Source organism: Melospiza melodia, chromosome 1 (genome assembly GCF_035770615.1).
Source record: "Melospiza melodia melodia isolate bMelMel2 chromosome 1, bMelMel2.pri, whole genome shotgun sequence".
In the NCBI taxonomy this organism is placed as follows: Eukaryota; Metazoa; Chordata; class Aves; order Passeriformes; family Passerellidae; genus Melospiza; species Melospiza melodia.
In genome coordinates this window covers 57,096,445-57,119,518 of record NC_086194.1, presented here as the reverse complement: position 1 = coordinate 57,119,518, position 23,074 = coordinate 57,096,445, and the positions used below count along the sequence as shown (strand labels likewise).

At 40.3% G+C, this 23,074-nt stretch overlaps 1 protein-coding gene across 1 annotated transcript in view; it reads right to left on the bottom strand.

The window, feature by feature from the left end:
• LOC134429056 (dual specificity calcium/calmodulin-dependent 3',5'-cyclic nucleotide phosphodiesterase 1A-like) overlaps window positions 1-2,475 on the bottom strand; it is a 104,292-nt gene extending 101,817 nt beyond the window's left edge. The window contains exon 1 of the mRNA XM_063176498.1: window positions 1,967-2,475. Within this exon, the coding sequence (XP_063032568.1) occupies window positions 1,967-2,475 (509 nt within the window). The remainder of the gene's footprint in view (window positions 1-1,966) is intronic.
• Between the last annotated feature and the right edge of the window lie 20,599 nt (window positions 2,476-23,074).

Genomic DNA, 23,074 nt, shown 5'->3' with positions numbered 1-23,074 from the left:
GTTAATGGTTAATTGTCATTAATCTGTCATTAAAGAGAAGCAGAGTTAGTTACTCATTCAACATCCCTTAATTTGAGAGATTTACATGCATCTGTCTCCAGCCTCCCCTCCTGATGGAAAGCCTGCACATTAAAAAAATAATATATCCACAGCTAATAATTAACCTTCACTGTACTAAAAATAGTCTTTTTCCAGAGGACATAAATTTTCTTTTATATTGCATATAGAAAAACTAATGTCTCTTAGCTGGAAAAGATCCATTTTGTATAGGTTGAAGAAAACCCTATTTCAAGATGAATCTCATTATAACTAACTGGGAAAAAGACTTCTTGTTTCCTTAAACAGAAAAGACAAGAGCAAAATAAAAGAGAATTTTAAAAGCATTTTTCACTAAACTGAACAAGTAATCTTTCCTTTATTTTCTCTATCATATTTCTAGACTGAAATATTCAGAATAAAGCAATATATTTTTCTAGCCTGCCACATCAGGCTTGTCATTAAACTCTCCCGGTTAACAACTCTGTTAAACACACTTCTACAGGTCAATAAGTACTTTAAAATTCATTAAAAACCCCACATTATTCTTGCCCCAAATTTAATCACTGCTGACTATGTTGGTGCATTGTTGTCTTTCCATTATGTAAAGTAGAACAGAGGTCATAATTAAGGGCAAAAGAATTCTAGGCTGTGAGTTGGCAGGGCTGATTGAGAGGGTTTTGAATTAGGTCTGAATGGGGAAGACAATTAAACCAAGATCTCCAGAGAGGAGCCTAAGAGTGGTAAGCCAGAGTCAGGGGTGAAATCAGCACCCAGCTGAAGTGCATGTACACTAATGCATGTAATATGGGTAACAAACAAGAGGCGCTGGAAGCCATTGTAGAGGAGGGAAGCTATGATGTAGTTGCATCACAGAAACATGGTGGGATGAGTTGCATGACTGGAGTGCTGCAATGGATGGCTAAAGGTTATCAGAAGAGACTTCAGCCTACTAAGGATGCAGATTCAGACAGTACTTTGGGAAACAGCCTTTAAAACAATGGCATCCAGGAAGATTGGACATACTTCAAGAAAGAAATCTTCAAGGCACAGGAGCAGGCTCTTCCTATCTGCTGAAGGATGAGCTGACAGAGAAAATGACCAGCCTGAATGGAAAGGGAGCTTGTGAAGGAAGCCAGGAGAAAAAAGAGGACATGTCACATCTGGAAAAAGGGGCAGGCAAATCAGGAAGTGTTTAAGTGTGTCATTAGTTATGCAGAAAGAAAATTAGAGGCAAAAGCTCAATTAAAACTTAACATAGCCGTTTCTGTAAAGGATAATAAAAAACAGATTTATTAACACTTTAATACAAAAGGAGGGGCAAGGAAAGCTTTCATTCTCTATTGGACATTGTTGGAAACATAGTTATCAAAAATGAGGAAAAGCTAAGGTACTTGAAACCTTTTTGTCCATTTTCAACAATAAGATATGTTCCTCGGGACAACCAGCCTTCTGAGCTAGTGGATGAGGACAGGGAGCAGAATAGATCCCCTGTAATCCACAAGGAAGCTGTTAGTGACCAACTGAGCCATTTTGATGCTCAGTTGGTCACAATCTATGGGATGCAATGGGATCCATCCTGAGTGATGAGGGAGCTGATTCACCAAGCTGCACTCCATCATTTATCATCAGTCCTGGATAACCAGGGAGGTCCCAGATGAGTGGAAGCTGGCCAGTGTGATGCCCATCCATAAGAAGGGCCAAAAGGAGGATCCAGGGAACTGCAGGCCTGTCAGCCCGACCTCAGTGCCCAGCAATATTATGCACCAGTTCATCTTGAGTGTGACCACATGGCACTTACAGGATGGCCTGGGATTCAGACCCAGCCAGCACAGATTTAGGAGGGGCCAGCCATGACTAACCAACCTGATCCTTTTATCACCAGGTGACCCAGCTGGTAGATGTGGGAAAGGCTGTGGATGTTGTCTACCTGGACTTCAGCAAAGTGTTTGACACCGTCTCCCACAGAATAATCCTGGAAAAGCTGACAGCCCATGGCTTCGACAGGTGCACTCTTTGCTGGGTTAAGAACTGGCTGGATGGCTGGGCCAGAGAGTGGTGAAGAATGGTGCTGTCCCCAGTTGGTGGCCTGTCACTAGCGGTGTTCCCCAGGGATCTGTGCTGGACCCAGTCCTGTTTAAGATCCTTATTGATGATCTGGATGAAGGGATCGAGTCTACCATTAGCAAATTTGCAGATGACACCAAATTGGTTGTGAATATCAATCTGCTGGAGAGTAGGAGAGCTCTGCAGATCAACGTGCACGGGCTGGATTGATGGGATGAATCCAACAATATAAAGTTTAACAAGCCCAAATGTCAGATCCTGCGCTTTGGTCACAACTACCCCCTGCAGAACTACAGGCTGGGAACAGAGTGACGGGACATTGGCCAGGCAGAAAGGGACCTTGGGGGTACTGATTGGCAGCAGCCTGAACATGAGCCAGCAGTGTGCCCACATGGCCAAGAAGGCCAGTGGCATCCTGCCCTGTACCAGGAATAGTGTGTCCAGCAGGATGAGGGAAGTGATTCTTTCTCTGTACCGAGGACTGCTAAGGCCACACCTTGAGGACTGTGTCCAGTTCTGGGCCTCTCAATTTAGGAAGGATGTTGAGATGCTGGAGCATGTCCAGAGAAATGTAACAAGACTGGTGAAGGGTCAAGAGCACAAGTCCTGTGTGGGGCAGTTGAGGGAGCTGGGACTGTTTAGCCTGGAGGAAAGGAGGCTCAGGGGAGCCCTTTTGACTCTACACCTCTCTCAAAGGACGTAGTAGGCAGGTGGGGGTCAGTCCTTCTCCGAGGCAACAGGACAAGAGGACACAGCCTTAAGATGCACCTGTGGATGTTCAGCTTGAGCATTAGGAAGTTCTTCACAGAAGGAACGACTGGGCATTAGAATGGGCTTCCAAGGGAGTTTGTGGAGTCACCATCCCTGGAGGTGTTTAAGACTGGATATAGCACCTAGTGCCATAGTCTAGTTGACAAGGTGGTGTTAGGTCATAAGTTGGACATGATGATATCAAAGGTCTTTTCCAACATAGTTGATTCTTTGACTTTGTGAATCTTTTTGATATAACTATTTCTGAAATTTTTAAAAATATTGAATTTTATCTTCTCATTTTTAAGACATTTAATATTTCATGCTTCCCAACTTCCTACACAGCCAAACAAAACAGCTTTTTTTGGTAAAATATATTATTAAATATTCTACTCTGTAGCATAGATGGAGTAAAAGCATATTTACTACATATCACACAATTCTAATCCTCATTTTTAAGGAATATTTTATAGCACTGTATCCTACTATAAACTATAATTTGAAAGGAAGCAAACAGAAAGCTTGAGTAGAGGCTATAACAGTCAAGTCAATTCAAGAAAGATAACAAAAAACAGGTTGTGCAATTTTGTTTGCTATCATGATGAATAAAATAGTGAAAAGATAAATTTTGAGAAGGAATATGGGTTCATCTTAGCACTATGAAGAATGAATTAAAAATACTATTTTATATTGTATTCACCTATGTGTTTGACTTCTGATGTGATCAATGTCTGTAAGTCTAGAGGGTGTGAGAATTATATATGGCTGTTTAATAAAGCAAATGAAAGGGCTCTCACTTTTTAGTTTTTTGCTAGAGCAAAAAAAAAAAATATTCAGATTCACCAGCTAAGGGGTTTGAATCCACAAACTGCCAGTTCGTTGCTGAGAAGAACAAAGTCCTTTTCATTAATCAGGAAAATATCATAAATGCAGGGAAAAATCTTTATTGCAGATGTTCATATATTCTTGCATTTTCTCTTTATGTACTCTTAAAAAGAATGCTTATTTTTTCTGACACTCATTGTCATTCTCTGTTTCTAAATATATATGAGTTATACATATGTTAAATGAAGAATGTAATAGACAATGCTATAAACATTTTCATGCAGCACTTGGTAGACAATCCTAACAACCTGAATAGCACTCCAGACTTGCAGACTTGCAGGAGTTCACATCTTTAAAGCACTCCATAAAGAAAAAGCTCCTCTTCTACTCTCTGAGCAGCTCATAGGATTAGATGTACTTTACGTTTTTAACAACTTGCTTTCCAGATGCTAAATGGCTCTAAGGATTAGTTGCATTTTATTAAAACCACCATGTCCCAGCTTTGAGCTGGAGTTATCTACAACATGAAACACTGTGTACTCCACAAATCATCAGAGAACAGAAGGGCACCACTGAAATCACCAGATTAAGGCAAGTGTAAGCACAGATTTAACCTAACATTTTTCTTTCTCTAAATTCCATAGACATATCTCCTTTAGAGATCCCTGTTTTTATATTTCCATTCAGCTTTGCAGTGTTGGACAAAAATTATCAACTAATTAAAAACCAAGAAAAGAATAATTACAGGTGGAAAAAAATCGTTATATACACTTAGCTGTGTTTTATGCCAAGCCAATCACTTAGCACTTCTGATCACACAGTAGAGCAGATACTTACTGCTATCGGGATCCCAACTGCTTCCTGCTCCTCTTAGATGATGAACAAATCATTCTACTGTCCAGGACTATGCGGTCCCAGCTGACCTTGAGCCAGGTACATTGGCATGGAAACTAGAGGCAGCACAGATCTCAATGAGACAGCCCTGGTGAGTAAATCCTCCACGGAGAGGAGAGTAAGCAATTTACTTTCCTGGGTCAAGGAGCAAGTCACAGGATTAAAAACAAATCTCCAAATAAATCTTTAGGCTTCTTTATTTTTTGAAAAAACTGTGAAGTTCCTGTAGTTTAAAAGAAACCTCTGCATCTCCCTAAGTATGGAAGATGACAGAAAAATGCAGTACAAAGATGATTTTTAATTATCTTAGAAAAACAGAATGGAGATCCAGGTCCTCATCCCCTCAGCTGCAGAGAGACCAGAATTTATGAGTATTACTTATAATTCGTTGTCTCATAATGACGCTAATGATTTTTTGGCATGTTAAAGGTTTGTGTTCAGTTTTTGTGGCTACATTTTTTAATTAAAAGGTGCCTGAGCAGAAGTGGAGTCAAAACCTAACCTGTAACAGCAGCAGAAACTTGTAAGTGAGTACCATTACTTATGCAACTAATAATAACTAACTCTTACTATGCTCTCTAGTAACCTATGCTTTCTTGAGAATTATTTGATTTAAATTTCATGTCAAGTGAACAGCAGGATGTGTGTGGGTCAAACTGTATACCCCTGTGACAAGATAGTTGTAACACAAAAGCTACTATCATTGATGACAAGTTCGTTATCTCAAAAGAATTAATTCCCTCCACTGTGATACTGAGCACCGACTGCATTTGTTACTTTACTTTGAAGAATATGTATTACACAAAAATGACTGTAACAAGATATAAAACACTGGTATTAGTAAACTGAGAGTTCCTTGAGCTGAACTTCTTGAGCTGTATAGAATAAAGCTGGTCAGTTATTGAGAATTGAAACTCCTCCAATACCTGTAGCTTCAGTCAATCAATGGTCTTGTCCATGGATAAGTCGGCATGTATGCTGCTGACAGACACCTTAGAGGATGATTCTAAATTGATCAACCTGACTGTGCAGAGGGGAACAGACCTGTCTGAAATCTTTGACAAAGCAGCCAAAATGGGCTTTGGGCTCTCCTGGAGTGTAGCAGGCTGTGACCAGAAATTTTCTGAGTGGGCTAGTGAATTTTCTCAGAGCTAGTGAATTCTCAGGTTTTTGTACTTGGAGGATCAACGAACAATGATGAATCCTAGGCCAATATCTTCACTCCTCAATACTCAACCCTTCACCCATTGGGGAAATGCAAAGGTATCCAAGACAAGTATTTCACTTACCTTCAAGGAGAATTTTTTCACAGGTACCTTGCTTGCACTAACCTGTTATTCTGTGTGATACACATGTGCATATGCTATGGCAAAGCTGGGAGAAATGCTGCTTTCTTAGACTTTTAAGTACCTTAGATATGTAAGTAAGTATAAAAGCTAAGTAGAATGCTGCTAAGTATTGTTTCTTTCTAAGCTGCTAAGTTTCACCTCCAAGTTATGTTAAATGCTGTTAAGTGTAATTTTTCTGTTATATTATTACAGTCAAGTTATAAGTTATCAGTTAAGTTAGGCTTAAGCTAAGTGTTGTTCTTTTGTTAAATTGTTAAGGTTAAGCTATAAGTAAAGGGTAAGTACTGTTAGGTTTGAGTACTGTTACACTTTTAGGCCATATTCCTTTTTATCCTTGCCCTCGCTTTCCTTTTGTCACACACACAGACTGGATTTTGTTCATTGGGTTTTTCCCTTATGTGCCACTGTCCAGTAAGTAGTAGATTGAATCTTGCCAACAAATGTTGTGCTGTCACTTAATATTTAATCAGTTCTTAGTTATACCCTTACCAGTGATTTTTTAAGCAATCTCACTCATTCATAACACATACCACTGCAACTTACTGGCTACTGGGGCCTAAAATACCACCCTGCCAAATCACTCTTCCTTACAGTCAACTGACTCTTCACAAAAAAACCTTCACTCATAGGAATTCAAAGCTCTCACACACCACTAAAGAGTGAAATAGAGCAGGGAAGGGCTTATAATGTTTTTATTCCAGTTTCAGTCTCTGCCTAAATTTGCCTTTTTCCCTGAAAGCATCAGGAGATGCCTTTGGAATCTCTGGTCCCAAGGACACAAGGCTGTCATTCCCACCACTGGTGGGGAGGAAGAGTGAGACATCAGCAGTTGTTTAGACCTGTGTTGCCTCCCTTAGCTACTCCTTGTCCTGATCCCGTCGCTAGCTGAGACCCCAGATACTAAGGAAAAACTTTCCTCTGGTAGCATGAAAGCTGACGAGAGAAATGTTTCACTTAAGCCTCCCTTTTATGCAAAATAGGAAATACTGTTTTAAGTGACATTTACTAGATTAAAGCAGCAGCCAAAATTAGGTTTTGGATTTGCAGTTTGCCCCATTTGTAAAATAAAGGAAATTTTATAATTTTCACTTCAGCAGCCTCCTTCCAAATCACTTTTTAAATCACTGACATAGTAGAGCTTACACTGTGCTGAATCCTTCTAGATACCTCATCATTTGGAAACCAAAGTTCAGATATTGCCTGCTGAAATAGAAATTATATTCTTCCAGAGTCTGGGAGAAATGAGAGGCATATATCATTTCTGGGGAAAATTACTCACTTCTACATCTTAGCAGACCCCATTCCTATAGGGTTGCTGAGAGCCAGAGAAGGAGGAGGACACAGAAGCAGGATGTGCAAAAGTAAAACTGCAAAAGAAAAGATTTTAGCATTTTCAAAACATCTCCTGTTCAACTGCAGCTTGAAATCAAAATTCAGCTTCATTTTCAAAGCTCAGTAGCATGATGACTTGCACTTCATGAAACAGACATCTGCTCATGAGTAGTCAGCAATACCACTGAATATTGGTCAGTGTCTGCTGCCTCATAGCAAAGCAATTGCTTATGCTTTTTTATTTACATATTCAGTGAAATAAAATCACCAAGTAAAATCTAATTATAATCCCATAGGTTCATCCCTCATGATACTCTTTCAGTTGATCTGTTACTGCATACAACTATGAAAGACAGACTAAAGAGAAATCCTCAGGAATGCTCAACAAAAGGGCACTCATTAAAATTCCCTGACACAGTGAGAAGTGGTGCATTGATAATGTGTGACTTGGGGCCTAATAGAAGTGGACAGGAGTATAAGTGGACATGATTATATTTAAATGAGGAACAAAAAGGAGTCCCTTTTCCACAGCTGGTAACCTGTTTCTGATGCACTATTTTCAATGTTAACCCACTATTCCAATGTTAAATGAAAATTAACTAAGGGGAAAAGGTACAGTGTTTCTTACAAGACATTATTTAGAAATTAATAAAACTGTTCTAGACTAATCTTTGGTTTTGCCTTGAAATGAAAGTTACAAGCCATTTTATTAATAGATAAAAAAAGTCTCCTATCCTCCATCCCCGGAAGAGTTATTTACTCATTGCATAAAATGCTGTGCAGTAGTAACTTATTAACACAAGCCAAGCACTGAAAAACCAAGTTTGGGTTCATTTTTTAAAAAATCATGAACCATTGATGGAAAAGGTAACATTCCTGAACTCTTTTCAGTACTGATACAGGTCTCTGAGGAAAAAAATTCATACTCAATAGGATATTTGGAAAAACCCCAAGGGATTAAAGGGCATAATGGCATGTGCACATGAGCACTTAGAAATCAGGTGTGTCCTGGTTTGAGAGGAAGTGAGTTTTTTGGGATGCTGTGGTCAAACCATTGGGTGCTCATATTTGAATATTGGCACCTGGTGCGGCCACTGAGGACATGGATACGCCTCTGAGAACACAGGGGGTTAAAAGCAGAGAACTCCCAGGGGGAAGCTCTCCTGGGTTCTGTCCAGTCCGTGAGGGAGGTCAGAGCTCCCCTGCCCGGCTGCGGGCTGGGCGGGAGAGGGGAAGCCGTGCGGCCCGGTGAGGTAGGCCGGGCCTTGGACAGAGAAGGGAGGTGAAGGCCCCTGCAGGATGGAAGGGTGGAGGAGCATCAAGAGGCATCGGGCAGCCACCCACCCACCAGGAGAGAGAGAGAGAGAGCTGGTGCCTGTGCTTGTGCCACCTTTTGACAGCACGGCCAGCGGAGAAGGAGAAGGGGGGATTCAGCGAGAAGGTGCCCAGCAGGGCAGCCATGGGAGTTCTGGACAGGCAGAGCCTGAGATTTTTAACCCTTTCCTTGCATGATGGAAACCTTACAGATGTTGATCCTCCTGGAGTTGAATGAGAAGGGAGACAGGGATGAATAGCAGGAAATGGGCAAGTGTGATGCAAGTTTGTGCAAGTGAAAGATGTCCGAGAGAAGTTGAGAAGAATCTTAGGTGGGAGGAGATGATGGAGTGGCCTTTGGCTGGACTTTTCTTGTATCGCCATGGACAGAACCATTTTTCCTGTGACACAGAGACTGCATTTAGGGGGAGGCAATGGCTCGGAGCCAAGAGAATACAGTGATGTTATGTGAAGGAGTGCGTGAACAGAGATGACAGGTGAGGACGGTGGTGGTGTCCTCCGTCTTCAGAGAAGAAGAAGATCTCTGTTCTCGAGACCCCTCAGCCCCAGGGGGTGAATTTAGGGGGCGACAGGTGTCCCAAAAGTGAGAGACTGTGCTTTTTTTGGAACTGGGCAAAGCATCCTTAAAAGGGGAACCCTAGAAGCAGCTCTGGTCCATGCACAGTGGTGAAAGCACTGGACATGGAAGGAAGATGTCACCATGGCAAATGATCTCCGGGCGATGCCACATGTGACAGGAAACACAAGAGGTCTCAAGTGTGTTTCCAGGGGAAGCCTATGGCACAAGAGGGACTCCTCACTCCTTGATGAACTGAAGGGTGGTGATGGACTGAGAGTTGGTGATCTGAGGGATGGTAACTGAATTGAGAATCCAAGGTTTTGTCTCACTGTGATGTATTGGGAATTTGGTGGGGGGGAGGAGGAATGTTTGGAAGGTTTTTATCCTGAGTTCTGTGTGTTTCTTTTATATATTGTAAGTTAATAAAGTTGGTTTTATTTTCCTTTTGTTCCTAAGTTGGAGCCTGCTTTGCTCTATTCTTGGTCACATCTCACAGTAGACACCAGGGAGAATGTATTTTCATGGGGGCACTGGCATTGTGCCAGCATCAAACCCTGACAAGGTGATAAGGAAAGAACACCACCATCTGAAAAAATGTGAAAGTCTTTCAGTCCAGGAATAAAGAACTACTTCATGCCCTTGGTGGACCAGAAGAAACAGAAAATTAGCAGTGAACTTCGCTTCAAGAAGTAATTTCAGTGAGTCATTGAGAAGCAAATCCAGACTGATATCCTCATACCCATAGCCTTATAATCATTTAACTAATTATTATAAATAATGAAAAAATGGGCACAAATCACATTCTGTTCACTACTCATTCAAGAACCGGTAGAAAAAAGGTTAAAGTCATCAAATAAATTATCTCATAAGGACTGTTTTCCTCTGTTTTATTTCCACCTCTCTGTGGCCTCTGTCATGTTTAAGGCCTTGGCTGACATACATAAGAGAAAAGGGTACTGAGATGATTCTTCCAAGTCCACACACCTTAGTCTACCTATTATACAGCAGTGTAAGGCAGGCCAGAACATTTTGTCCAACAGAGTATTTTTTCCCCACTTAATCCAATCTATAGGAACACCCCTAAAACCTTCCAAAAAAATACTAGAGAGGATGACTATGTTCAGATGTATAAACTGTACATCACTTCAAATCCCTACAGGCAGACTACAGATATTCATCATCTGAGAAACCAGACATGTTGGTGAACACAATAAAAAGTGGTATTTTTAGTTCCCTCTTCACATTGCTAAGATGAGCACATCTTCTTTCTCAAAATTTATCTTTCCACTATTAATCAAATTAGCCAACAAAATTGCACAAGATGTTTTTTTAAGAACTGTCCTCAATTTTTCTCACGGTTATAGCCTTTCTTCAAGCTTTCTGTTTTCTTCCTTTCAGCTTGCTTGGCCTAGTAATCTTTCTAGTTCACAATCCCAAGTTAGCCCCTAAAACCACTCACAAAGTTCTGTAGCTCAATATCACCCAACCAAAAAATTCTGCCCTGACACAGGAGCCCAATTAAAATTATTTCACTGAATTTGAAATTTCAAATTTCTGAAATTTATTTGCAGAGTCAGAATTTTAGTTCTCTTAATAGTTTGGAATGGAAACATATCCAATCTCTTGTAAATCAAGTATATTAAGTTAAAACTGAGCAAATTAAATTAGTTTTGTTATCTTTCTGGTAGTGTAAATTTCCCACTTCCTTCTTTCTTTCAGCAGCCTCACTCCTATTTTATTCATACAGATAAATAACAGTTAAGTATTTGTTTTAAACTCCTTAGTAGAGCCTAATTCTGCTAGGTTGTGCTGCTTCTTAGATGAAAGCACTAAAATTCCATTCAGGTGAGCACTAATTCCTTGTTCTTCAGTCACAACTAAACAAAAGAGTTAATGTTGGTACCTCAGAGGGTTGAAGAGCAAAAGTCAATAAAACAAAGTTACTTGTCATCTTTGTGTGTAAGATGCAGGCTATCTCTACAGCCTGCAGATGGTATAACATTGTACAAATATCCTTACTCTGACATAATGATAATTTCACATTACATATCAACGGGAGAGCTCACCTCACTGAATGAGGTGCTTTGAATTAACAGAATCAGGTTAAACTTTTGGAATTAAAACTATGACAAGCTAGACCAGGAAAACAAGAATAACTGAAGAACTTTTCTTCAGTTTAGCTTTTCCCAAAAAAGTAAAAAATTTAGAAGAAAGGGGGCATAAGACACTAGAGCTGCCATATATGAATGCATAGCACCAGTGCAGAGGCATCAGAAGAGAAGGGCGATGCTCCTACTTCAGCAAAGAGCACTAAAATGGGATTCCTAATAAGCAAACAATGGGTCTTGCAGGTGAGCAAAACTATGGTCACATTTATGTCTTTGTAGCACTGACACTCATTAGTGTTGACAAGAAAAGCATTAGGATGCAGTTGCAAATCCATAAAGAGTCTTGAATGTTCAGATTTATATAAAATATTTCTAAGTAACATAATTTATTAATTTGATTTTATTTGCATGTTCCCAGGACTGGGGTGAAAACACTGTCAATCAAAAATACTTTGAATATTTAGAGGCTCCTCAAGACTTAACTTCCTTTATATACAGTACCAAAAAACGTTGGTTTTAATTGCGGCACAGACGAAGGTTCTTCCCTGCTTCATCTGATCAGTTATCATTTCAACCCTGCCTCATGCTGTAGATGCAGTTCAAATATGTTCTCACAAGCACCTACTGTGGTAGGGGTCACAAGTCAACATATAAAATTATTCCACCGTCAAGTAATGACAGAATACCATGTGATTGATATTGGTGTCTGGGACTTCAAGGTGACTGTAATGTGTATTTTAAGGCCAGACATTTCACATAATAAGTCTTTCCAATACTATTAATGACTAGAGGATTTTTTTTTAATGATTGCTGCTTTGCAACATATGGTAAAAGGGGCTGAATAAGATTTTCTGTTACAGACAACAAATTTATTGATGGCTTCACTGACATTGCTCTAGAAATACAGAAAGAAAACAAAGATGTTTTCAAAATCACCCCATTCATTATATTACTTTATACTTTCACAAAATAATCTTGTAGATTTAACAGCACAACCAACTGCCAGGATACTTTTCAGAAAAGTATGTTTTTCTTTTATGTTTTTTATTTTTAAATAAATAGAATAACATTCCTAAAGAAAATGCATGCTCCCTTTAGGGAAGTGTGTGTACCCTAAAGAACTCTCAATATTCAGAAAGGGCTGACAGATTTCTCCTCAGTAACAGCAGCTGAAGCATGAAAACTTTGGGGCAAGAACCCCAAGGAACAACACACACCAAGAACCAGAAGACATCATTCCAGAGATTGTAATAGGCTGACAGAGTTATGCCTGACTTGAACACAACGTATGGAGAAATGATGAGCAAAACAGCCCTGTGGAGGAATGGCTACATGACAAAGGCCACGTAGACATGCTCTGGATTGCTGACCAAGAATTGGGAAAGTACTGGACCCAGCTAATCTGAGTCCCTGAGGGCTGCAAGGACACTGTGTCCTTGAGCATAGCTGTGGTGTGATAACAAGATGCTGTAGTTGAGAGAGAGACATGAGAAAAAGAAGATGTAAGTCGTAAGGAATGAGGAAGTAAGAGAGGAGCTGATATCTATAGTATAACCAATTGACTGCTTGGCTTACAGAATATGTATGAGCTTATTACTTATTGTGCACAAATATCTGATGCTCTCATCAATAAATGAAGCTTGCTGATCACTCATATTGAGCGTCCGAGCTCTCCCTCGCCACGACACAGCCCTACTAGTCTGGAACTATGTGTTTAGCATGCACTCAAGCCAGAAACATTGGTAAAGTCTATCATCAACCTGCACTTTTAGGTAACTGCCCATAGGCTCAGGACTATTTTAAGTTATGAAGTTTCTATTTCAGAGTTGATTTCTGTCAGGTTGATAATAAACAGCAAGCATGAAGTTGTGGACATGCCCCACTGTGTTGCTGTGGGGGACAGGAGTCTGGATTTTCTTCTTCGTGTTGGGTCCTGCAAGCACAAAGACACTGACTCTCTTCAGCTGCACAAATAGAGATCCTACCCTATTAGACAAACACAAGGCTAAACCATCCAGCTGATCAAAATAATGGTTTTAGACTTTTATTACTTTTTTTTAAACTTTTTGCTGAGTACTTTAAATTCAGAAACACTTCAACAAAGATGGAGAATTTAACAAAATACTCACCAAATACTGCCATGGGAATAACAGGCTGAAATTAGACATATTAATTAGATTTACTATTAACAAAATCAGAGCAGGATAATGAGAAGTAAAATAAAACCTTAAAAACACCTTCCCCCAACCCCTCCTTCCTTCCTAGCTTTGCCTCTCTTCCCAGCAGTGCAAGGAGACAAGGAATGGTGGTTATGGTCACTTCATCCCCTGTGGTTTCACCCACTGCTCAGGGAGAGGAGTAGTTCCCCTGCTCCACTGAGGAGTTCCACCATAGGAGACAGCTCTCCAAGAACTTCTGCAATGTGAGTCCATCTCACAGGCAATAGTTGTTCCCAGACTGCTGTAGTATGGGTCACTCTTCCACAGAGTTCAAGTCCTTCAAGGACAAGCTGCTCAAGTGGGGGATCTCCATCGGCCCCCCATGGGGTCACAGCCTCCTCTCAGGTATTCAATTGCTCTGGCATGTGTCTCCTCCACACCAGGTCTGCATCTCTGTGGTCCTCCATGGGTTGCAGATGTACAGTCACTTCACCATGGTCTTCACCATGGGCTGCAGAGGAGTCTCAGCTCCTATGCCTGATCACCTCTTCCCCTTCCTTCTCCACTGACCTTGGTGTCTGCATAGTTTTTCCTCTCACATATTCTCACCCTTCTCTTCTCTGGCCACAATTACAACTGCTCAACATACTTTCTTTTTCTTTCTTCTTAAATATGTTATCACAGAACCATTACCATCATTTCTAATTGGCCCAGCCTTGACCAGCAGCCCATCCATCTTTGGTGCCTCCAGGGACTGGCTCTGCTGGACATGCAGAAAGCTTCCGGCAGCTTCTCACAGAAGCCACCCGTGTAGCCCCCTGCTACCAAAACCCAGGCCACACAAACCAAATACAATATCCCCACATTAAGTTGATCTGGACAGAAAACACAGGCAGAAAGCACATCTGTACTTGAGACTAGACATCTATTTTTAAGTTTGATGGGTGCTAAATACAGAAAAGGGGGAAAGAGCACTGTTGAGCTCAGAAAAACTCTAATTCAACACTGATAGAGAAGTGAAACCCAAAGAAAGCGCAGTCTTGGGAAGCTGAAGAAGTACAGACCTTGCCAGCCATTTCCCTGAAGGAAATACACTTAGAGATATAAATGCCCAAAGTTCTTGGGAAAATGGACAATAGTCAATAAACAACACCAAGCTAGGTGGGAGTGTTGATCTGCTTGAGAGTAAGAAGTCTCTACAGGCCTCGACAGGCTGGATCCATCTACTGAGAACAATTGTAGGAGATTCAGCAAGGTGAAATGCCAGTTACCTGCACCTGGGTCACAACAACCTCATTAAATGCTGCAGCCTTGGGCATCAGTAGTTGGAAAGATGCCTGGCAGAAAAAGCAAATGGGTGCGCCTGTTGAAAGATGTCGGAACTTGAGCCAGCAGCACGCCCACGTGGCCAAGAAGGTCAATGGCATCCTGGCCTTTAGCAGGAATAGTGAAGCCAGTAGGATGTGGGAAGTGATCGTCCCCCTCTGAGGACTGCTGAGGATGTACCTCGAGTACTATATTCATTTTGGACCCCTCACTACAAGACATTGAGGTGCTCAAGCATTCCCAGAGAAAGGCAACAAAACTGGGTGAAGGGAGTGGAGCACAACTCTTAAAAAGAGCAGCTTAATGGGACTGGGGTTATTTAGACTGGAGAAATTGAGCTGTTGGTGGGACTTTATCACTTCCTACAGCAGCCTGAAAGGAGGCTGTAACCATATGGGGGTCAGACTCTTGTCACAAGTAGCAAGTGACAGGATGAGATGAAATGGTCTTAAGTTGAGTTAGGGGAGGTATGAATTTTATATTAGGAAAATCTTCTTCACTGAAATTGTGGTCAGGCATCAGAACAAGCTGCCCAGGAAAGTGATAGAATGATCACTCTAGAAGTGTTCAAAAAACATGTAGCACTTGGATATGTGGTTTAGTGGTGAACTTGGCAATGCTGGATTAATAGTTGATCTTGTTCTTAGGGGTCTTTTTCAACCTAAACTATTCTGCAATCTGAAAAAAGGCCAGTAAATATTTAAGTTAATCCTGAATGCTGCAGGCAGACCTACTCTTCTTTATGTTTCTCTTTTTTATGCTCTTGTTCTCTCTGTTATTTATCTCTACCCTTTTATTCTTTCCTTCACTGAACTTAAAAACAGAGTTAAAAAAAGACCAGTACCTTACCTGATTTTAATAAAACAGTTCTGTTAGTCTGCAAACTATTGCTCAAGACATTATCCTTTATGTTATAAAAAATTCTGAAAATTTAAATCTAGTCAAAGGATATAACAAGTTAATGGCAAGTTATAAACATTAGTTTTATAATAAAAAAATATGTGTGGGCTTAACATATTCTTAAAATTAACAAGAATAAAAAGATAACCAGAAGAAATGCAAAAACACTTTTACATTTTTAGAATTACGCAGAAACTTATTCAAAAGAAATGTGTTTGTCACTTTATGTATATATAATGGGTAAGCTGAAATACCATGACCTTAAACATACCTCAGCCTTATTTGTGCAATAAAGAAAAAAAGTAGGAGGGTAACACATAAGTTGAGTAGAGATACACTTTCAGACAACAGTCAAGCAGAGATGCTGCCATCCCCTAGGACCGTTCTTCATTTGCCCACCTGACCCCAGCTCCTGCAGAGGTTTCAGAAACCCTGCAAGAACATATAAATTCAAATTTGCGGTTCCCACTTATGGTTCTGGGTGGAAGGGTTTATTACAACAGTAATAAACTCCTAGAAACCAGAGAGCTCCTTGTGAAACAAATTAATGTGAACAGCAAGTCAGTACTGTCATTTCTTGTAGGCAGTTTAGCAGCAAAACCACACCCCTAAATAAAGAAACTGAGAAGAGTCTGAGGAGTCAAATGTGCTTTTGTGGATTTTCACATCCCTCTAAAGGACACGAGAGGACCTACAGAGCATGGCACGCCTTTAGCAAGCACCTTGAACTGGTCCCCATTTCATCACATGCATAATTAACGTCTCTCTCAGCTGTCCTACATTGTTCACCTTCCTGAAGAACGTCTCTTCCTTTTTACAGCATGATATTTAAGGAAACAGACTTCAACATAATTTTCATTATTCTATTTCTAATCTTTCCTGAAGAAGAGATTCCATAAATACTTCATTAGACATACAATACTGTAAAATTACAAATGATAATCACAAAGGGAGTAGCAGAGCTGACATAACTTTCTTGTCTCCATAAGGCGGCAACAGGTTTTTTGTGTCAGAAATTCAGTACACCCTGCCAGAAATACAGGCACTAGTGTTTTTTTCCTTTAATATTTACACCAGACCTTTACCAAATTAAACATATTGAGGTGAACCCATCTTCTCTTCCTCTCCTAGCCTTCAGATGTCTTTTACTTGAAAATTTAAGGGAAATACTTGAAGAGAAAAAGACATGACTGGCAGCTGGCCATTTTTAAAATGACCTCATCATGACTTTCAGGCCCTTGCAGTGTGCACAACTATATCCTACCTGCTTTGGGCATCCTCTGAGCAGTGCCACCAGATACACAGCCACTCAAGATCCCAACTTTGAATGGAAAATGGACTTGAAATGTTCCAAACTCATTTTCAAGACCCCCCAACTGTCCCTATGTTTGGCATCATCTACATCTTGCTGTGACCCTCTTCTTCAACAAAGGATTTAGTTTGTTCACCCTTCCCATGCAAAAAGAGATAGGTATGCCAGGGTACATGTTTCCAAGAATTTACTAGAAAACACTATAATGAGCAACAGAGGCAAAAGTGTAACAGGAATTTAGGATGTTATTTAGGAACATGGAAATGAATGGGGCTTTACACAATAATAATGATACAACTGCTCCTTTTTACACATCAATTTTCTATTATTAAACATTAAAGTAGAGGCAAACAGCTCAGAGAAAAGCAAAAATCAACATGGCCTGACAAAGAGGATACCCACTGAAGGAATAAAGAGCCCATGCCTTCTCTTGGTGCAACCCAGACAGTCCAATAACAGAGCTGTGGTAACTGTATACCATGAGGGCTAAGGGTAGATTCACAAAAGCTACCTTTGGCATAATGAGCATAATTATTCATAATCAAGAGGGAAGGAGAAGGTTCGTCCTGCAGACAAACAAGAGCAAGGAGGAGAAACTTAATGTAGCTCTTGGTGGACACCAAGCTGTCAAGTACTAGCAGTGTGCCCTTATGGCCAAGAAGGCCAATGGCATCCTGAGATACATTAGGGAGAGCATTGCCAGCAGGTTGAGGGAGGTGATCTTGCCCCTCAACTCAGCCATGGTGAGGCCACATCTGAAGTGCTGCGTCCAGATCTGGGCTCCTCAGAACAAGAAACATAAGGATTCTGAAGTGGGTCCAGTGACAGGCAACAAAGATGATTAAGGGACTGGAGCATCTCTCTTAAAACAATAGGGTGAGAGAGCTCGGCCTGTTCAGAGTTGAGAAGAGATGGCTGAGAGGGGATCTCATTAATATATATAAGCATCTGAAGGGAGGGTGTCAAGAGAATGGAACTGATGCCTTGAAGTTTTATCTTTCATATTTTTTAGATTCTGTACTGTCTTAGAGTGTAACTCTGAACTTCATATGAGGTGCTACTAAGTTTTTTCTTTGCAGCTTAGTTAAACAAAACAATCCTTTTACAGCCTAAGAATCAAAGACACTGTTGCACTTTCAGGCCCAGAAAGTGTAAACAACGGCGAATTGAAGAGAGCAAACCAGGAGGATGGGACTTCATAACCTGAAGCTGTAATTGGACAATTGATCCCAATATGTTAATAGACTAAAACTTACTAAAGTGTGAAAACTAGTGACCAGTCATCCATATTGTGTCCATCTTGGGTAGAGCCATGACCAGGCTCTTGTACAGCACAAGGTATATCCCTTGAAGGCCTTTTAAAAAATACCTACTTTATTCCTTAAACTCTGTCTAGCTTCTGTTCCAGGTCAGCCTCCTAAGGCATCAGAAAAAAGCTCTTAATGGCGATGCCAAGTAATAGGAGAAAAGGCAGCAGGTAGAAACTAATGCACAGGATGTTCCTCTTGAATATGAGTAGCGCAGGTGACTATGCACTGGAATAGATTGCCCAGAGATGTTGGTGAGTCTTCCTCACCGGAAATATTAGAAAACTTTCTGGATGCAATTCTGTCCAATGTGTTCCAGGATAACCATGCTTAAGCAGGGAGGTTGGACCAGATGACCTACTGTAGCTCTTTCCAGACTTACGCATTCTGTAGCTCTTCAAAGAGTGAAAAATGTATATTATATGATTGGCTCTTTGTAAATATTAAACGGTTGTAAATATTAAACTATATATGTTATATTGGAAAGCTATGCTGTATTAATCTCTTTTAAGTAGTGCTGTGTTGATCTCTTTTAAATAGTATGGTAAATATAGTTTTTAGGCTATAGCATAATAATAAAATATAAACTATGTGATGTAAGATACTTTTTGTAACTAGCTTAAGGAATGGATAAGATAATCAAGAAATTCTTTGCATAGAGATAACAGCAACAAGACACCAGAGACCCCAAGAGAAGAATGATTGCCTCCTTATGGGGACAACTCGGACTTTGAGGGACCAAAGTGATTGATTTACAAGATGGGGGGAGGAAGTTGAAATTAAGCAGAAACACTTCTAATTTGAAAGGGAATGTTTGAATCACGTATGAGATATATGAATATGCAATAGGCTATTGCTTTTAAGGGTTAATCCGTTATTAATCCAAAGTGTGCTTTTGTGGCAGAATGCAAAAGCACCTGGACATCTGTAATTCTTTGCTTTTATTGGCTTTTATTGTCCTAACTCTGATTATCCAAATTCTTATTGTCCTAGTTTTTATTACTATTTTCATTGCTATTAAACTTCTAAAATTTTAACCAAAGTGAATGGAGTTTTTCACAAAAGCATTCTCTATAAGAACTCCTGTCTCTACTGCTGATTTTAGTTGGAGACCTGGAAGGCTTGCCTTTCCTTCATAGTTTACCAAACACTTATTACTGGTTTCAGACTTTTATTTCATCTCAGGCTAAATTTTGCTGCAACTTTTAAGTGAATTGCAGAGAACTTTCTTGCAACCACACTAGGAACATGGAGGCAAGCAAAGATCAAAACATGTTCAGTGACTTTTTCTGCCAGAAATCCCTTTAAGCAGAAAACTCCACAAACATGAGGAGTGTAGAACATTCCCTCAGGCAAGAATTAAGATCCACTGACAGACATTATATTTCAGAGATTGCATCCCACACTACTGTTTCCATTTTCCTCTTTCTGCACCTCAGAGTCATTCAGCCACAACTTCCACAAATTGGAATCTAATACAGACAGCAGTATTAAAGGAGGATCCCTTAGATCCTCTCCCTTCCCCATAAAGCTAGGTGGTATTCAAAGGGAGACGAAGAAAAAAGCAACTCAGAAGGTGAAAAAATGTGAGTATGTCTCAAAAAAAATACCAGCGTTTCTCATGAAAGTGCTATGTTCCTCTAGTTGCTGTGCATCAAACCCCAACTCCCTCTGTGTATGTTTTCACGCTACAGCAGATCTACCTGAGCTACCTTTAAATTTGGGAAACAGGCAAGTCCATCTGCAATGATACACTTCTCCCAAAACAGACTCTAAATTCACTCAAGAGGTAGGAGAAATTAGTCCATTCTGAATGCAGCATAGACATGGCTAAACCCAAGACACCAAGATCATGGTGTTGGTAGCAATGCTATTCAAGATCATTATCACTGATTTGGATTATTTGATGCAACCATCCTTTCTGAATTTGTGGATGATATCACCATTGGAGTAGTAGGAGATACGGCCATGATTTTGGAATGCATGGCTTATGAATGTCCCTTTCTATCAAAATTTTTTGGTGAGTCTGGGATGTGGTATTTTCTGAGTCCCCAGTTAGAGGAGGAAATGAATGAATCTGACTCCATGTTCTTAGAAGGCTAATTTATTATTTTATTATCTAAATTATGTTAAAGAATGCTATACTAAACTATACTAAAGAATAGAGAAAGGATACAGACAGAAGGCTAAAAGATAATAATGAAAATCTCGTGACTCATTTCAGAGTCCCAACATAGCCTGACTGTGATTGTCATTAGGTCAAAACAATTTACGTGTTGGATAAATAATCTCCAACCACATTCCAAAGCAGCAAAACACAGAATAAGCAAATCAGATAAATTATTGTTTTCCTTTTTCTCTGAGGCTTCTCAGCTTTCCAGGAGAGAAATCCTAGTGAAGGAATTTTTTGAGAAAATATGACGGTGACATCTGGGACACACAGACCAGCACTGTGAGAGGAGCTTCCACTTCTAGTTGTGGCAGCTACCATCAGCACAGCAGCTATTTCTTGTCAAAATGAAAGTTTGCTGGACAAGCTACACCTAGCCGCTGACTCTTTTTTGCTATGTTGCAATTCTGTTTCACATAAGCAAGCTAATTGCATTATCTGAACATGTGGGAAACACGGTTCTGCGCCTAATGACGCTGGGATAATTGGCAGGCACATGTCACCATAAGGGCTGACCCCAGCAGCACCAGAGCGCTATTTCATACCTCCCAGAAGTGAGTGTTGGCAAAAAGAAGTGGTTGCTTTCAGAATACCATTTGTTTAAATAGCAAACATTAAGACTCTTCTGAGCATTAAATGTTCACAGCTGCACAACATTTATTCCTATTATTCTTTAATCTTTCACAGCCTCTGTGAATTTTTTTGGTATGGACAATTAAAAAGAGGTCAGCAACAGCAAAGGTAGAGAAACAGATCTGTAATAATAACATTATTTATGTGAGAAAGGAGGATTCATAAAATGTAACAAAATTTAACTCAGCAAAAGTATTTTTGATCTTTTGATGTTATAAGCTGTAGTGAATAGTCCAAGAGCATCTTTGTTGCTCAGAAAATAATAGAAAATAAATTTGAGAAACATTCACTGTAACAAAATAAGCTAAGAGATGTAAAAACATCCAGCCTGAATAAAGCATGGAAGAATACATTATAATGTTGACAAAACATTATACAAACATCCCATCAAAGGAAATGCAATTTAATTTTCAGGATATGCTGTAATGTGCAATTTACAAAGAATTTATTTGAAAAAATCTGTCTCTCTTGCTACATCACATTCCAAAAGTTGACAAAAGAGGGGAAAACATGGATTAAATCCCACTACAACACACATTTAAATGTGTAATGAGGAGTATATGCTAAGATTATTCAGAAGCTTTTCAATATCCTTTTTTTTCCTCAATACACTACAGACAAATGAGTTTAAAACAGCATATATTGATTTGCATGATGATTCAGAATACAGAAGGACTAAGCCCATGTTCAGAATGATTCTCTTTTTTTCCCAGGGGGCATAATTTTCACAATTCCAGAAAACACTATCTAGTAAGCTATTTGCTTATCAGTATTGTTAACTCACAGCACAGGTAATGAACATGTACTCTTGTCTGAAAGCAAAACTGAAAAAATAGAGAATCAAATTAAGAAAGGAAAATTGTGTACCTAAGGTGACATGAGCCTGCCATTACTCTGAACGTAGGTAGGCCTTTTTGCTTCTTGGGTCCCAAGGGTAGAATCCACACTAGAAAGCATCTAATATATTTGCAGTGATACTGTTTATTATAAGCACAGCTGTTGTTACTTCCCCAACTGTAACTACTTCTGTTATCTGTGGTAAAGTCACCCAAACAACAGTCAGCTACCACATGTGCCTTGTAGAATACTGGAATACTGGAGACAGGGGTTGAAGACACAGACACAACAACCTTTTAGGTAAACAGCAAGCAACAAAAAGACCACCACAACAGTTACAGCTTTTCACCAACATGTTCAGCAGGTCTACTCTTCAACAAATATGACTGATGACTAGCTAGCTTTCCAAGCTGCATGTGTTTATACCCATGTCTCAGAAGAATGAGCTGTGGTCAGGCATGATGGGAAGACTCTGGGCACAAAAGACTAATGCCAAGGAGAGAATGGGGAGCTGTGGTCCTAACCTTCCCCAAGACATCTGCTCAGCACAGCACTCCTGGTCTGTGCCCTCTCTGCAATGCCATGTACTGGGGGTTAGGTTTCTTTCCTTTTGTTCCTTTTTACTTATAGAATTTTTTCCCCCCATAAGTTGCTAGGAAAAAATAATGGCTTAAGAAAAACAAGAAAAGTAGTGAAGGGAAGGCGGGCGTCTGGTGGCACTTCTCTTATCTGGGAGTCTCCTTCCGAAGGACAGAGATACCACAAGAATTTGGCTGATAAAAGATCAGGGGCTGGAGCAGCTACTGTCTCTCTCTCTCTCTCTCGCAGCTTCAGAGGAGGCCAGTCAGAGCTGCTGCAGCTGCCTGCTTCTTTTGCCATGGGTGAGCCTCTGCTTGTGAGAGCAGCCGCTGAACTGGGACCTTATTAACACTTACCCCACCAAAAAAAGAGACCTATCACCATCTGCTTGGGTGCCCAGGATCCTGAGTTCATCTCTCCCTGCCCTGCTGGGAGCTGAGCTGCTGCTGCCCTGTCCCCACCGCATCTGCAGCACCGCTCCAAGCTTTTTACTGCACCGTAGGCTCACACCGCCTGCCTGCTGAAACATCCTGACGTCCCAGCTTGCTGCTTCCAAGAATTTTGTTAGGGCACTGAGATCAACTGCTCCACAGCCA